The 15,638-nt window shown below is 37.6% G+C and overlaps 1 protein-coding gene across 4 annotated transcripts in view; it reads right to left on the reverse strand.

Annotated features, from left to right (window-relative positions):
• The window catches only part of CADPS2 (calcium dependent secretion activator 2), a 593,849-nt gene that overhangs the window by 209,989 nt on the left and 368,222 nt on the right, over window positions 1-15,638 (reverse strand). For all 4 annotated transcript variants that reach the window (XM_055421183.2, XM_088834647.1, XM_055421182.2 and 1 more), the window contains one exon: window positions 9,490-9,556. In XM_055421183.2, the coding sequence (XP_055277158.1) occupies window positions 9,490-9,556 (67 nt within the window). The remainder of the gene's footprint in view (window positions 1-9,489; window positions 9,557-15,638) is intronic.

The raw sequence follows: 15,638 nt of genomic DNA on the forward strand, positions 1-15,638 counted from the left end.
TTTTGTTTGCTGGAAGATTCCTGATTACAGCCTCTAGTTCCATGCTTGTGATGGGTCTGTTCAGATTTTCTATTTCTTCCTGATTCAGGTTTGGAAAGTTGTATTTTTCTAGGAATTTGTCCATTTCTTCCAGGTTATTCATTTTATTGCCATATAATTGCTGATAGTATTCTCTAATAATCCTTTGTATTTCTGTGTTGTCAGTTGTGATCTCTCCATTTTCATTTCTAATTTTATTGATTTGGTTCTTCTCACTTTGTTTCTTGATAAGTCTGGCTAGTGGTTTGTCAATTTTATTTACCTTCTCAAAGAACCAGCTTTTGGCTTTGTTGATTTTTGCTATGGTCTCTTTTGTTTCTTTTGCATTTATCTCTGCCCTAATTTTTACGATTTCTTTCCTTCTACTGACCCTGGGGTTCTTCATTTCTTCCTTTTCTAGTTGCTTTAGATGTAGAGTTAGGTTATTTAGTTGATTTTTTTCTTGTTTCTTGAGGTGTGCCTGTATTGTTATGAACTTCCCCCTTAGCACTGCTTTTACAGTGTCCCAGAGGTTTTGGGTTGTTGTGTTTTCATTTTCATTCATTTCTATGCATATTTTGATTTCTCTTTTGATTTCTTCTATGATTTGTTCATTATTCAGCAGCGTGTTGTTCAGTCTCCATATGTTGGCATTTTTAATAGTTTTTCTCCCATAATTGAGATCTAATCTCACTGCATTGTGGTCAGAAAAGATGCTTGGAATGATTTCAATTTTTTTGAATTTACCAAGGCTAGATTTATGGCCCAGGATGTGCTCTATCCCGGAAAAGGTTCCGTGTGCACTTGAGAAAAAGGTGAAATTCATTGTTTTGGGGTGAAATGTCCTATAGATATCTATTAGGTCTAACTGGTCTATTGTATCATTTAAAGTTTGTGTTTCCTTGTTAATTTTCTGTTTAGTTGATCTATCCATAGAGGTAAGTGGGGGTATTAAAATCTCCCACTATTATTGCATTGTTGTTAGTTTCCCCTTTCATACTTGTTAGTAATTGTCTTACATATTGCGGTGCTCCTATGTTGGGTGCATAAATATTTATAATTGTTATATCTTCATCTTGGATTGATCCTTTGATCATTTTGTAGTTTCCTTCTTTGTCTCTTTTCACAGCCTTTGTTTTAAAGTCTATTTTATCTGATATGAGTATTGATACTCCTGCTTTCTTTTGGTCTCTATTTGCATGGAATATCTTCTTCCAGCCCTTCACTTTCAGTCTGTATGTGTCCCTTGTTTTGAGGTGGGTCTCCTGCAGACAACATATATGGGGGTCTTGTTTTTGTATCCATTCAGCCAGCCTTTGTCTTTTGGTTAGGGCATTCAACCCATTTATGTTTAAGGTAATTATTGATAAGTACGATCCTGTAGCCATTTTCTTTATTGCTTTGGGTTCGAGTTTATACACCCTTTCTCTGTCTCCCGTCTAGAAAAGATCCTTTAGCATTTGTTGGAGAGCTGGTTTGGTGATGCTGAATTCTCTCAGCTTTTGCTTGTCTGTAATGCTTTTGATTTCTCCTTCATATTTGAATGAGATCCTTGCTGGGTACAATACTCTGGGCTGTAGGTTATTTTCTTTCATCACTTTAAGTATGTCTTGCCATTCCCTCCTGGCCTGAAGAGTTTCTGTTGAAAGATCAGCTGTTATCCTTATGGGAATCCCCTTGTGTGTTATTTGCTGCTTTTCCCTTGCTGCTTTTAATATTTGTTCTTTGTGTTTGTTCTTTGTTAATTTGATTAATATGTGTCTTGGAGTATTTCGCCTTGGGTTTATCCTGTTGGGGACTCTCTGGGTTTCTTGGACTTGGGTGATTATTTCTTTCCCTATTCTAGGGAAGTTTTCAACTATTATCTCCTCAAGTATTCTCTCATGGTCTTTCTTTTTGTCTTCTTCTTCTGGGTCTCCTATGATTCGAATGTTGGAGCGTTTAACATTGTCCCAGAGGTCTCTAATATTGTTCTCTTTTAATTCGTTTTTCTTTTTTCCTGTTTCATTTATTTCTACAATTCTATCTTCTAGCTCGCTTATCCTGTCTTCTGCCTCTGTTATTCTACTGTTTGTTCCCTCCAGAGTGTTTCTGATCTCATCTATTGCATTATTCATTGCATACTGACTCTTTTTTATTTCCTCTAAGTCCTTATTAAACCTTTCTTCCAACTTCTCAATCCTTTTCTCCAGGTTATTATTTATCTGTAACTCCATTTTGCTTTCAAGATTTTGAATCATTTTCACCACCAAAATTCAAAATTCTTTATCAGGTAGATTCCCTATATCTTCCTCTTTTGTTTGTGTTGGTGGGCATTTATCTTGTTCCTTTACTTGCTGGGTATTTCTCTGCCTCTTTATCTTGCTTATATTGCTTTGCCTGGGATGGCCTTTCCCTCTTCTGGCCGTTTGTGGAGTTCTCTTTATTATGTAGTTTCCTCGCTGTGTGTGGGGTTGGACAGGTGACTTGTCAAGGTTGCATTATTTCATTTATAGAAAACTCGATTATTACAAAGGCTATCATAAAAAGGAAACTTAAAGAATTCTTTTCCTCTGAGATTTTTTTCCCACAGCCAAAAGAATTTTCAATTTTCTTTCCTACGTGCATTTTGAAAGATAAAATAATACATGCAACTTGACTCATAATGACCATTAACTATTAAAAAAAAGACAAAAAAACTCCACCAAGTTTCAGTGAATATTTAAATATTCATGAGTCATCAAGTTTTATAAATCTTACTTCATTTTATAGGTATCTATGCCCTGGCTCAGCAATTTCATTTCTATAGGAATACTCTAACACACATGCATGAGCCCAAGGATCAAGCATATATATTCCAGCATTATTTGTTGATTAAAGAAAGGTACTTAAATTTCTAAAAACAGGGACTGTTATGTAAATTATTTTAAACTAAATTATGGAATCCAATCATCCATTAAAAGGAATAAAGTGAATTTTTAGATACTGACATGGTAACTTGATGTTTTATTTTTTGTCTATCTTAAATATTTATTTTAATTAATTAATTTATTTAGCTGTGTCAGTCTTGATGGCATGTGGGATCTTCAATCTTCATTGCAGCATGCAGGACCCAGTTCCCTGACCAGGGATTAAACCCAGGCCCCTTGCACTGAAAACAGACTCTTAGTCAACTGGACCACCAGGGAAATCCTGTAACTCATTTTAAAAGCGGGTCAAAACAATTCAGAAAACAAATATATATATGTGGATGATTCCATTTGGATTATACTGAAACAAATTTAAAAGTTCAAACTACTAGCGATGGCTACTTGGCCATTGGGGGAAAAGACTGAAATCAGGGGGCCATGCTGGTAGGGGTTCTGATGAGGGCCACGAAGACTTCTGTATGGTTTGAGTTCATCCTATACTGAGCATGTCTTGGGTTTGTACATCTTAAATCAGTTTAAAACGTAAAGCCAGAGAGATGCTACCCCATGAATTTCTTGATTTGACAGCAGTATATCTATTCACTTTGCATTACTGTTAGCAAACATCAGCTTATGTCCTAAAACTAAACCTAGATCATCTAATTTCCTGTAGTAGTGTATTCTCAGATAATGTGACAGCAGTCTGCTGCAGGGTGTGCAGGATATTTCAGATATCAATAGGCTGGTGCAGTCACTTCTTTAAGCTAAGAGCAGATTTTGATGGCAACTCACTAAGAGAGTGGCTCTCATATGTTTACAGCAGGTACAGATCACTTAGTGGCATGGCTGACTGTTTACATCCTTCGCCAGCTCAGCTGATATGTAATTAACATTATGCCTTGATAGCCTGCTGTTGTTTGCAGCAACTTCAACTCATGATTCTGACACATCAACAATAAGCAGTGAACACTTTGATACGGGGCCAAAACAGCATAGATGTTCTATCTACTTCAGTTTCCAGTAACGTCCCACGGTAAGTGGGCTTCATGAGTGTGGGTCTCTTTAAGCCATCACTCACTGACCATTTCTTTAACGTAGTAACACTGTTGTGTACTTCATGAAATGAATGTTCCACAATGATTATGCACTTATCTGTTTGTCTTCAGATCAACTGTAGTTGTGTGCATTTATTTGATCATGGCACGGTGACAGCAGATATGGGAGCTTAGCCTCTAGAGATTGACAGAACTGGATCTGATCACCAGACGCTACCTACCACATACTAACTGTATAACTCTGGCCAAATTATTAATATATAACCTCTTTGTACATCAAATCAATCTGTACAATGGGGATAATAGTACCTATCCTCAAATCTTATTCTGAAGATTATGTGTGGTAAAAGAGATATTGTGGTGGTAAAAAAGTGCTTTGCATAAATGCCTGCCATATTTGCATAATAAATATTGATTAAAAATAGCAATAGTTGTATTAATAGGTGAGTGCTTCAGGAATTGTTATATCACCACAAAATATGCAGCATCTGAGGGCGTACAATTATTTGCAGAGGTATTAGCTGAATACAGAATTATGAAATAATTCAGTTTGCTTAAATTGTAGATACAAATATGGAATTTTAACACCATTAAATGGTTTATTACAATTAACTAAAACATACTAGTGTCATAAGTACTTTACATTAATGATATCATCCAAATGTAATACTAAAACACTACGCTTAAGAAATAAGAAACATATATAAGTTTAATAAAAAAAACATGTAATTTGGGGAAGATTTCTAACATATTCCTCAAAATCACTGTTCTTTCAGTTTGGCTTGGACTCAAACTTACCCTCATCAGAAACAAATGCAGCCTCTTAAAGAAAGCATGAAAAATCTTTTTAATACTGTAAACACACCGGCTTTAGAATGTAAATGGGGTCCAAAACTAATCTTACTTAGCTCAGTTAATACCCCACAATGATAAGTAATTCATTTTCCCATTTTCAACCTTGATTTAAATGTTGATACAAGAGTCTCTGAAAAGTCTCTTCACCTCAGCAGCTCCGCAAGTATTCACTTTGAACGACGACTTTGCAGCTGAGCAAACGGGACTCTCAATCAATTTTTATGAGCAGCAATTCTTGGGCTGATGGCTAGACCTCCAGCTCCATCACTCAGATAATACACACTCACGAGTGGTGATGAGATTCACATTATCACCAGAGCACCATTCTGCCGATGGCGGCAGCAGACACAGCAGGGGTACACTGTCCTTCTGGAAATGACTCCCTCACCTTTCAATAGTGCAGCCTGCAGGTATGGATCCACAAGCCATGTGCCAATAGAATGAGAGCTGTCTTTAAAGATACTAATAAAATGACCCACTTCTTCCCAATGAGTCCTTCTTGCTGAATCTCCATACATGCCCATTTTGATTTTGAAGTGTGTACATCCGTCTTCCCATTACACTTGGAATTGAAAGGATGATTCAATTATATTTAACAATTAAAATAGTTGTCAAAGTACTGGCAAGTAAATCTCAATACACTTGGGCATGGGATTCTCTGTGTGAATACATGTATATACATATATTTATATAAAGATACAATGCTTCCTTGGTGGCTCAGACAGTAAAGAATCTCCCCGCAATGCATTAGACCTGGGTTCAATTCCTGGGTCAGGAAGATCCCCTGGAGAAAGGAATGGCAACCCACTGCAGTGTTCTTCCCTGGAGAATCCCATGGAAAGAAAAGCCTGGCGAGCTACGTCTGTTGCTGCTGCTGCTGCTGCTAAGTCACTTCAGTCGTGTCCGACTCTGTGCGACCCCATAGACAGCAGCCCACCAGGCTCCCCCATCCCTGGGATTCTCCAGGCAAGAACACTGGAGTGGGTTGCCATTTCCTTCTCCAAGGCGAGCTACGTCTATGGGGTTGCAAAGGGTTGGACACAACTGAGTGACTAACACTTTCATAATACTTAAATATGATTTCAAATTTTAAGATGATATGTCAGGTAGAATACATCTGAATTCATGACAGTTTGGTCGTGTTTATCCTAAATTTTAATTATGGAGTATAGAGGTTTACCTCCTTTGGTTTAAACTGAATGTTGCCTTTAAAATGTTAAACATATTTTTGTTACATGGAGAACTTTCCATCTCTCCAAGACATGGTTAATGTTCCGTAAAGAACGATGATCTCAAAACATTAAAATTATTTTTTTGAATTTTTTGAATAAAAGAAAAAATTCTTTTTTTTATTTCTAAAGTCTCTTATGCGGTGATAATGAACATATACATGGTTGCTCTGTAACTTGATTCTTGCGATCATATATCAAAAAATAAGGGAAGGAGCAAAGGATTACCCTGAACTTTACCTGGCTAGAAGCATAAGGTGTCCATCTGAACTCTCAAAACTGATCTACTAAGGCCTGATTTTCATATTAAAACAATGTATATTAGAATCTCTTTTAGCCTACTGTTACTTTACTGGATCTCTACACAAAGAATACTCTAGGATTCTTTCTTTAAAAATAATGAATATGATCCAGCAATTGTGCTCCCTGTTATTTACCCAAAGAAGCTGGAAAGTTAAGTCTACACAAAAATCCGCACAACAATGTGTATAACAGCTCGATTCATAATTGCCAAAATTTGGAAGCAATCAAGATATCATTCAGTAGGTGAATAGATAAACTGTGCTTCATTTGGATAATGGAATATTATTCAGTGCTAAAAAGAAATGAGCTTTTAAGCCATGGAAAAAACATAGAAAAACCTTGAATGCAAATTCCTAAGTGAAAGAAGCTAATGAGTAAAGGCTACATGCTGCAAGATTCCAACTATGACATTCTGGAAAAGGCAAACCCGTGGTAAAAAGATCAGGGGTTGCCAAAGGTGAGAGGGTGAAGACAAACAGGTAGAACAGCGAGGATTTTCAAGGGAGTGAAATGCTTTGTATGATATTACAGTGATAGAAAAAAGTGTGTTGGTTCAAATATACAGATGTATAACACCGAAAGTGAAACCTAATAAAAAGTATGGACTTTTGATGAAGTGTAGTTCATCCTCGGTAACAAATGTACCAATCTGATGAGTGATGTTGATAGTGGAGGATGTTATGTGGGGACAGAGGATAGATAGGAAATCTCTGTACCTTCCCTTAAATTTTGTTGTGAACCTAAAACTGCTCTTAAAAAAACATATTGACTAATAGACATGACATGTTGAAATTTGTGGTTACTGGGTGACATTCTCATGTGTTCTTATACTTATTTCCACCAGTTCAACTCTATGCTTACTAAGAATCAGTAGTGTTTGATTAGGCCAACAACATCAACTACTGAACTTATGGGATGAGAACTTATGATATGCTGTGTAAATGCATGATATATGACCATGAAAAAGAAGCTGCAGTTTTTATGAAAAATCATTTGAGTACTTTGGAAAGATTTGACAAAGACAAGTCACTAACACAAACTTGGTAAATTAGATGTAGGTGAGAAAATCTATAAGTGGAAATAAAATAAAAATGTACAAAAAGATATGCGCTCAAACTGCCTAGTCAATGCATTTAAATTTTTGTGCCAGTGTAAAGAAATTAAGCCTAGAAACCAAAGAGAATGCCTTATAAGTGTGACTTTTGGAGGAAAGACCACTGAGAACTCCCAACAGGGAGCCTTTACTCAAATGTGCAGGTTTTATATCGAAAAGATTGTCTGTGTGTGTGCAAATGTATGTGCATCTTTTATAATCTGGTTGACCAAATATTGGTTCTATTTACTTATTTACAAATTTTGTTATTTATTTTTGACTGCATCGCATGGCATGTGGTATCTTGGTTCTCTAACCAGTGATTGAACCAAGGGCCCTTGCAATGGAAGCCTGGAGTATTAACCTCTGGACCACCAGGGGATTCTCAGTTTACATAAGAAAAAGTTACACTTTACCCAGGTGGGGAAAAAACCTACTTTTGATTAAAAATTTACACTTTCATGAAGTTACCATGCTATTATGGCACAGCAATAAAAGAATTTTATCCAGCAGTAGATAGATGACTTTATTTCTGGAAAGACAGCAAATGATTTTCCTTCCTTAGGATATCACCAAGTTAACCTGATCTAGTCTATACTTGCTTAATGCGTGAGTAGGGCTTCCCTCGGAGAAGGCAATGGCACCCCACTCCAGTACTCTTGCCTGGAAAATCCCATGGATGGAGGAGCCTGGTAGGCTGCAGTCTATGGTGTCACTAAGAGTCAGACACGACTGAGCAACTTCACTTTCACTTTTCACTTTCATGCATTGCAGAAGGAAATGGCAACCCACTCCAGTGTTTTTGCCTGGAGAATCCCAGGGACAGGGGAGCCTGGTGGGCTGCCATCTATGGGGTTGCACGGAATCGGACATGACTGAAGCGACTGAGCAGCAGCAGCAGCAGCAGGGCTTCCCTGGGGCTCAAGTGGTAAAGAAGTCACCTGCCAATGCTGGAGATTCAAATTTGGGAAGATCCCCTGGATCTGGAAGATCCCTTGGAGGAGGAAATGGCAACCCACTCCAGCATTTTTGTCTGGGGAAACCCCATGGACAGACGGAGCCTGGGGAGATGCCACTGTACATGGGCTTGCAAAATAGTTCAGAAACGACTTAGCAACTGAATAACAAAACTAATGTGTGGCTAGGAATCGACCGCATTTTACAGACTGTTTTGTGTTAAGGATACCAAGAGAGCTTCGCTTTTCATATATGTTCATTGGGAATAAAACAGGTTGAATGTATCATGAACTGGAATGACTTTTACTCAAAATTATTCTTTAAAGTAACTTTAACTAAATGAGTATATTCTATGAGCAAAAGTCATTCATGATTCAAACACCAAAACAAAACAAGAGTCTACTGAACTGTACATTGTAGCAATCTGCCTATATTTAGAATCCTATCACAAACAAATCCACCAGTCAAGGCAATTAAAAAACCTGTACCTCTGAATAAGTGATATACATGATACATTTTTTTTTAAAGGCATATTTCTATGAATTAAGTTTTATCTATAAAACATCAGAATAATGCAGTGGTTCTCAAGGTATGGTCTTGGGATCCTGGGGATCTTCAAGATACTTTCAGGGAACTTGTGAGGTCAAAACCATTTTTAAAATTTAACATCTTTGTTTAAACATCTTTGCCCATTTCACACTTACTCTCTCAAGAGCATATAATGGAATTTTCCAGAGGCTAAATTTCACCTGAGAGTGCAATAGATTGAAGGCAGAAGCTGATTTGAAAATACAGCTGCATTCTATTTTTATTAAGCCAGGAATTGAAGAGGTTCACAAAAGCATAAAATAATGCCATTTAGTTCACTAACATTTTTGGCTTGAAAAAGTTATTTTAAATAAAAAGAATGGCCCTACTACTTTCATTTATAATGAATTGGAATGGCCTTACTACTTTCATTTTAAAATGAATTAAATATTTCCTAAATTTCTCAGTTTTAATTTCTAATACAGTAGATACTGACAGATATAACCCAAATAAAAGTTTGATTGGCTTACAGTGATTAAATGACAGGAAAAAAGTGTACTTACCTGAACAAGAACAAAGTAACGTTTTTTCCATCTTTTCCAAACCTTCTGTCCAAGGGCATACAGATATCTGGTAAGAAAAACAAGAATATCTTTTATGAATAATGGTGTGGTGCCACATAATCATATTTATTCCATAGGTATTTATTCTCGAGAGCAGCCTGCAAAGTTTAGTTCAATTGGAACCTGTGACAGCACGCAACTTCTGTGTTACAAAATGACTGAGTCTGTTCTAAGGCTCTTGAAAGGGAATTGATGAATGTGGCTTATCAATTTGTCAGTTCTCTCTACAAATTGAGCGAAGATGGAGTTAGAAAGGATAATCAAAGCAGCAGTAGGAATTGTATTCTTACACATATTTATCAGGAGAGACGTATGCTATGAATTGTGGCTAGGGTACCAGATGTTTCAGCTCTCAGGTGACAGAGGCTGAAGTGTGGAGTGTGGCCTGGCAGGGAGCTGGCTGCAGAGACCAGAACCTAGGATGAAGAGGCTCTGTCCAGCTGAGTGTCCCCAAGATGTGCCTGTACCAATCTCAGTTTCCAATTCCTCAACTATCAAATCAAAGAACTATATGTGATGATTTCTAAGGTCCAAGCCGTGTAGCTTGGAGATTCATCTGACTTATGCGAGCTTCTTAATGCAAATTTTCCTAACTATGAAACTCGGATACTAATGAAAGTGACATTGTATAATTTAACAATGGTTTCAACCAAGACTTCTGTTTAACTGTGTATTGCTGTTAGTAACCTAAATTGAAAAGATTCACGTAGTTAATCACTGCAGAACTTTTGTTCTTACTGAATACACAGATGTAGGCTTAAAGATTGAGGAGGAAAGGGAAGAAATTAAATATATCAAGTATGAGCACGTCATGGAGAGCTATTTAAAATTATACCACATACCTCCCACAAAAGTGGAAAACATTTTAGAAGTTAAAAAGTATGACAGAGACCTAATTTTTAAATTACAGTGTGATTCTTCAATATTTTATCAGAATTCCTTTTTCTGTAGTCAAGATTTAACATTATAGAGGATATTCAAACTAATTTAAATTATATCCAATTCTGAATGATTAAAAAAGCCCTTTAGCTAATAGTTTGTTGATGGTCGTAAAGTCTTTAGACTTTCTCTCGATTTTTAAAACTGAAACCTTAGCTTGAAATTTTAGCTTCTGTTTTATGAAAATATTTCTCCTTTGCAAAAAAGCAAACATACTTTTTGCCCCCTTTTAAAAAAGATATGGGATACTGGCTAAGGGATGCTGAAATGATGGGCTTTCCTATTCACTGGTCATGGAGTGTAAAATAAGACCACCTTCTTGTAGAATAACATGACATGCAAAGATGTGTTCAATAAAAGACAGAAATGGTAGGGACCTAACAGGAGCAGAAGATACTAAGAAGAGGTGGCAAGAATACACAGAAGAATTGTACAAAAAAAGATTTTCATGACCCAGATAATCACGATGGTGTGATCACTTCACCTAGAGCCAGACATCCTAGAATGTGAAGTCAAGCGGGCCTTAGGAAGCATGACTATGAACAAAGCTAGTAGAGGTGATGGAACTCCAGTTAAGCTATCTCAAATCCTAAAAGGTGATGCTGTGAAAGTGCTGCACTCAATATATCAAAAACTCAGCAGTGGCCATGGGACTAGAAAAGGTCAGTTTTCATTCAACTCTTAAAGAAAGGCAATGGAGTGCTCAAACTACCACACAACTGCACTCATCTCACACCCTAGTAAAGTAATACTCAAAATTCTCCAAGCCAGGCTTCAACAATACGTGAACTGTGAACTTTCAGATGTTCAAGCTGGATTTAGAAAAGGCAGAGGAACCAGAGATCAGAGTGTGAACACCCACTGGATCATTGAAAAGCAAGAGAGTTCCAGGAAAAAAAAAAAAATCTTTTTCTGCTTTATTGACTGCCAAAGCTTTTGAATGTGTGGATCACAATAAACTGTGGAAAATTCTGAAATCGATGGGAATACCAGACCACCGGACCTACCTCCTGAGAAATCTGTATGCAGGTCAGGAAGCAACAATTAGAACTGGACATGGAACAACACACTGGTTCCATATAGGAAAAGGAATTTGTCTGGGCTGTACACTGTCATCCTGCTTATTTAACTTATATGCAGAGTACATCATGAGAAAGGCTGGGCTGGAAGAAGCACAAGCTGGAATCAAGATTGCCGGGAGAAATATCAATAACCTCAGATATGAAGATGACATCACCCTTATGGCAGAAAGAGAAGAAGAACCAAAGAACCTCAAGGAAAGTGAAAGAGGAGCTTAAAGCTCAACATTCAGAAAACAAAGTTCATGGCATCTGGTCCCATCACTTCACGGCAAATAGATGGAGAAACAGTGGAAACAGTGACAGACTTTTTTTGGACTCCAAAATCACTGCAGATGGTGACTGAAGCCATGAAATTAAAAGAGAACAGTATTATTCATATTATGGAAAAAGGTAACAAAGTCCAACAGTAGGTGAATTGTTTAATAAATGCTGGAAAATGCACAGAAAGAAATACTATGCTGCCACTGAAAAAATAGTTTTGATAAAATAACATAAAGAATATCTCATGATATAATGTTTTATGAAAAAGTTTCAAAACCATATAAATACTTAAGAGATTTGAAATCTGTAAAAGTAATATATGAAATAGATATTTCAAAAGTTTCAGTAATAGTGCCTTTGAATGGTGGGATTATGGAAGATTTAATTTTTCATCTTTATTCCCTGTATTTCTAAATTTTCAGAAAAAAAACACACAAACAGAAATGGAGTGACTAAAAGTTGATATAAATCCTAGGCTCCTGCCTAGAAAACATCACCAGTACTGCCCAAATCAATGATGTATTTTCTTTCTCTCAGACACATTAGTTAGCGGGAGTATTTTGCAAACTTCTATTTAGTTTTATAATACTCTGGATATCCTATACTCTGTGCTTCTGAATGTAATGCTGATGCAGTTAGAGACTATCAGAAACATCCGTCAGTACTAATCTCACCTGTTCACTCTCCCCTCCTGAGGCCCCTGAAAACCCTCTGCCCCACCTTTGCTCCAGCCTCTAATTTCTCTTCTGTGGTTCCGGTGATAGGTGTTTCGTTGCTCTCTTCCTGTCTTCCCTATGTAATTTTCCTCTTCTGAAAGGCACACACCCCAGTGCCTATTTCAGGGTTAACAGCAATGACCTCAAGAGCTATATATACTGTGGACATGACAGATGCTCTCTGTACAAATTCACTAGCAGGATGTGCAGCAAATAGCTGCCAAGGAGTCAAGAGGGCATTTGGAATAACCTCTGCCTGTGACCGCAGGCTGCTTCTTCAACGTGTCTCACTTATCATGCTGGTCAGACATAAGCAAAAATGAATAGTGATACACAAACCATCAACACCACAAGCAAGTGTAAGTCTGGCTGACAGCGAAGGTTCTGCATAAGGGATAATACTGTCAGCAGCAACTTCATTCAAAATGATGCCTCGACACATTTGGAATGAAAAGGTATGGTCTCTGTGAAGAGAGAAAGCAGAGGAGTGGGTGGATGCACGCGGGTATATTGAAAGATGTTGTGAAGAATAGAATAAAAGACAATTCAAGATTGGAACCAAGGTAAGCATTTGAATGTTGGGCCTTGAGGCATTATGGGCTACTGTACTGTAAGAATTCAATAGAACATGCATGGAAGAAGTCACCACTGATCAAACATTTCTAGAAAGGAATTCCTCATAAAAGTTTTCGTCTCAACATAAAAAAAATATATATTCAATAGAAGTAGACATTTCTGCATAATGTGTTGCCAATGCTATGAGGGAAAAATATGACAGTTTCTTCCTTTAGTTTTCCTAGTAGCCAGACAAAAGTTTTACATAAGAAATGAACAGAAATAAAAGATAACTAAGCAATAACTAATACTAAAGAAGAATACATTAAACTTAATTTCAAATCTAACTTTTTTCATTATAACATGCATTCTAGAATTATATATCAATATCATCTAGTTGCTTTTTTACTAGTATAAAATCAGATTGTTATTATAAGAGACACATGTAAAATTCAGGGGAGAATGAAGAAAAAAGATGCTCACCAATGTCAGTTAAGAGCAAAAAGTCACAACCCAACTAAGAATCAAGGAGTCAAAATGATTAGGTTGTCATTAAGACTGATGTCAAAAAGAATGACATGGAAATTATAATAATGCTAAATTTTAAAAAAGCTGTCACATGAACTCATAGTGTATGTATGGCAAAAAAAAATCCAGAAAGATATATCAAAATGTTACACGTGAAAATTAATACCTGGCTGATGAGATTAAGGATGAATTTCATATTCTTCTTAATGTTTTTCTGCATTACTACAATTTCTACATTGTCTTTTTTTTTTTTTTGGTTGTGATTTAAGTAAGGTTTATCATTCAGTTCAGTTCAGTTCAGTTCAGTTCAGTCGCTCAGTCGTGTCCGACTCTCCGCGACCCCATGAATCACAGCACGCCAGGCCTCCCTGTCCATCACCAACTCCCGGAGTACACCCAAACTCATGTCCACAGAGTTGGTGATGCCATCCAGCCATCTCATTCTCCGTCGTCCCCTTCTCCTCCCGCCCCCAACCTTTCCCAGCATCAGAGTCTTTTCCAGTGAGTCAACTCGTCTCATGAGGTGGCCAAAGTATTGGAGTTTCAGCTTCAGCATCAGTCCCTCCAATGAACATCCAGGATTGATCTCCTTTAGAATGGACTGGTTGGATCTCCTTGCAGTATAAGGGACTCTCAAGAGTCTTCTCCAACACCACAGTTCAAAAGCATCGATTCTTCGGCGATCAGCTTTCTTCACAGTCCAACTCTCACATCCATACATGACCACGGGAAAAACCATTGCCTTGACTAGACGGACCTTGGTCGGCAAAGTAATGTCTCTGCTTTTCAATATACTATCAAGGTTGGTCATAACTTTCCTTCCAAGGAGTAAGCGTCTTTTAATTTCATGGCTGCAATCAGCATCTGCAGTGATTTTGGAGCCCAAAAAAACAAAGTCTGACACTGTTTCCACTGTTTTTCCATCTATTTCCCATGAAGTGATGGGACCAGATGCCATGATCTTTGTTTTCTGAATGTTGAGTTTCAAGCCAACCTTTTCACTCTCCTCTTTCACTTTCATCAAGAGGCTTTTGAGTTCCTCTTCACTTTCTGCCATAAGGGTAGTGTCATCTGCATATCTGAGGTTATTGATATTTCTCCCAGCAATCTTGATTCCAGCTTGTGCTTCTTCCAGCCCAGCGTTCCTCATGATTTACTCTGCATATAAGTTAAATAAGCAAGGTGACAATATACAACCTTGACGTACACCTTTTCCTATTTGGAACCAGTCTGTTGTTCCATGTCCAGTTCTAACTGTTGCTTCCTGACCTGCATACAGGTTTCTCAAGAGGCAGGTCAGGTGGTCTGGGATTCCCATCTCTTTCAGAATGTTCCACAGTTTATTGTGATCCACACAGTCAAAGGCTTTGGCATAGTCAATGAAGCAGAAATAGATGTTTTTCTGAAACTCTCTTGCTTTCTCCATGATCCAGCGGATGTTGGCAATTTGATCTCTGGTGCCTCTGCCTTTTCTAAAACCTGCTTGAACATCTGGGAGTTCACGGTTTACATACTGCTGAAGCCTGGCTTGGAGAATTTTGAGCATGACTTTACTAGCGTGTGAGATGAGTGCAATTGTGCGGTAGTTTGAGCATTCTTTGGCATTGCCTTTCTTTGGGATTGGAATGAAGACTGACCTCTTCCAGTCCTGTGGCCACTGCTGAGTTTTCCAAATCTGCTGGCATATTGAGTGCAGCACTTTCACAGCATCATCTTTCAAGACTTGAAATAGCTCAACTGGAATTCCATCACCTCCACTAGCTTTGTTCGTAGTGATGCTCTCTAAGGCCCACTTGACTTCACATTCCAAGATGTCTGGCTCTAGGTCAGTGATCACATTATCGTGACTATCTTGGTCGTGAAGATCTTTTTTGTACAGTTCTTCTGTGTATTCCTGCCACCTCTTCTTAATATCTTCTGCTTCTGTTAGGTCCATACCATTTCTGTCCTTTATCGAGCCCATCTTTGCATGAAATGTTCCCTTAGAATCTCTAATTTTCTTGAAGAG

This window comes from Moschus berezovskii, chromosome 3, assembly GCF_049115385.1.
Source record: "Moschus berezovskii isolate FMDL1 chromosome 3, NW_MosBer_1.0, whole genome shotgun sequence".
NCBI classification, from domain to species: Eukaryota; Metazoa; Chordata; class Mammalia; order Artiodactyla; family Moschidae; genus Moschus; species Moschus berezovskii.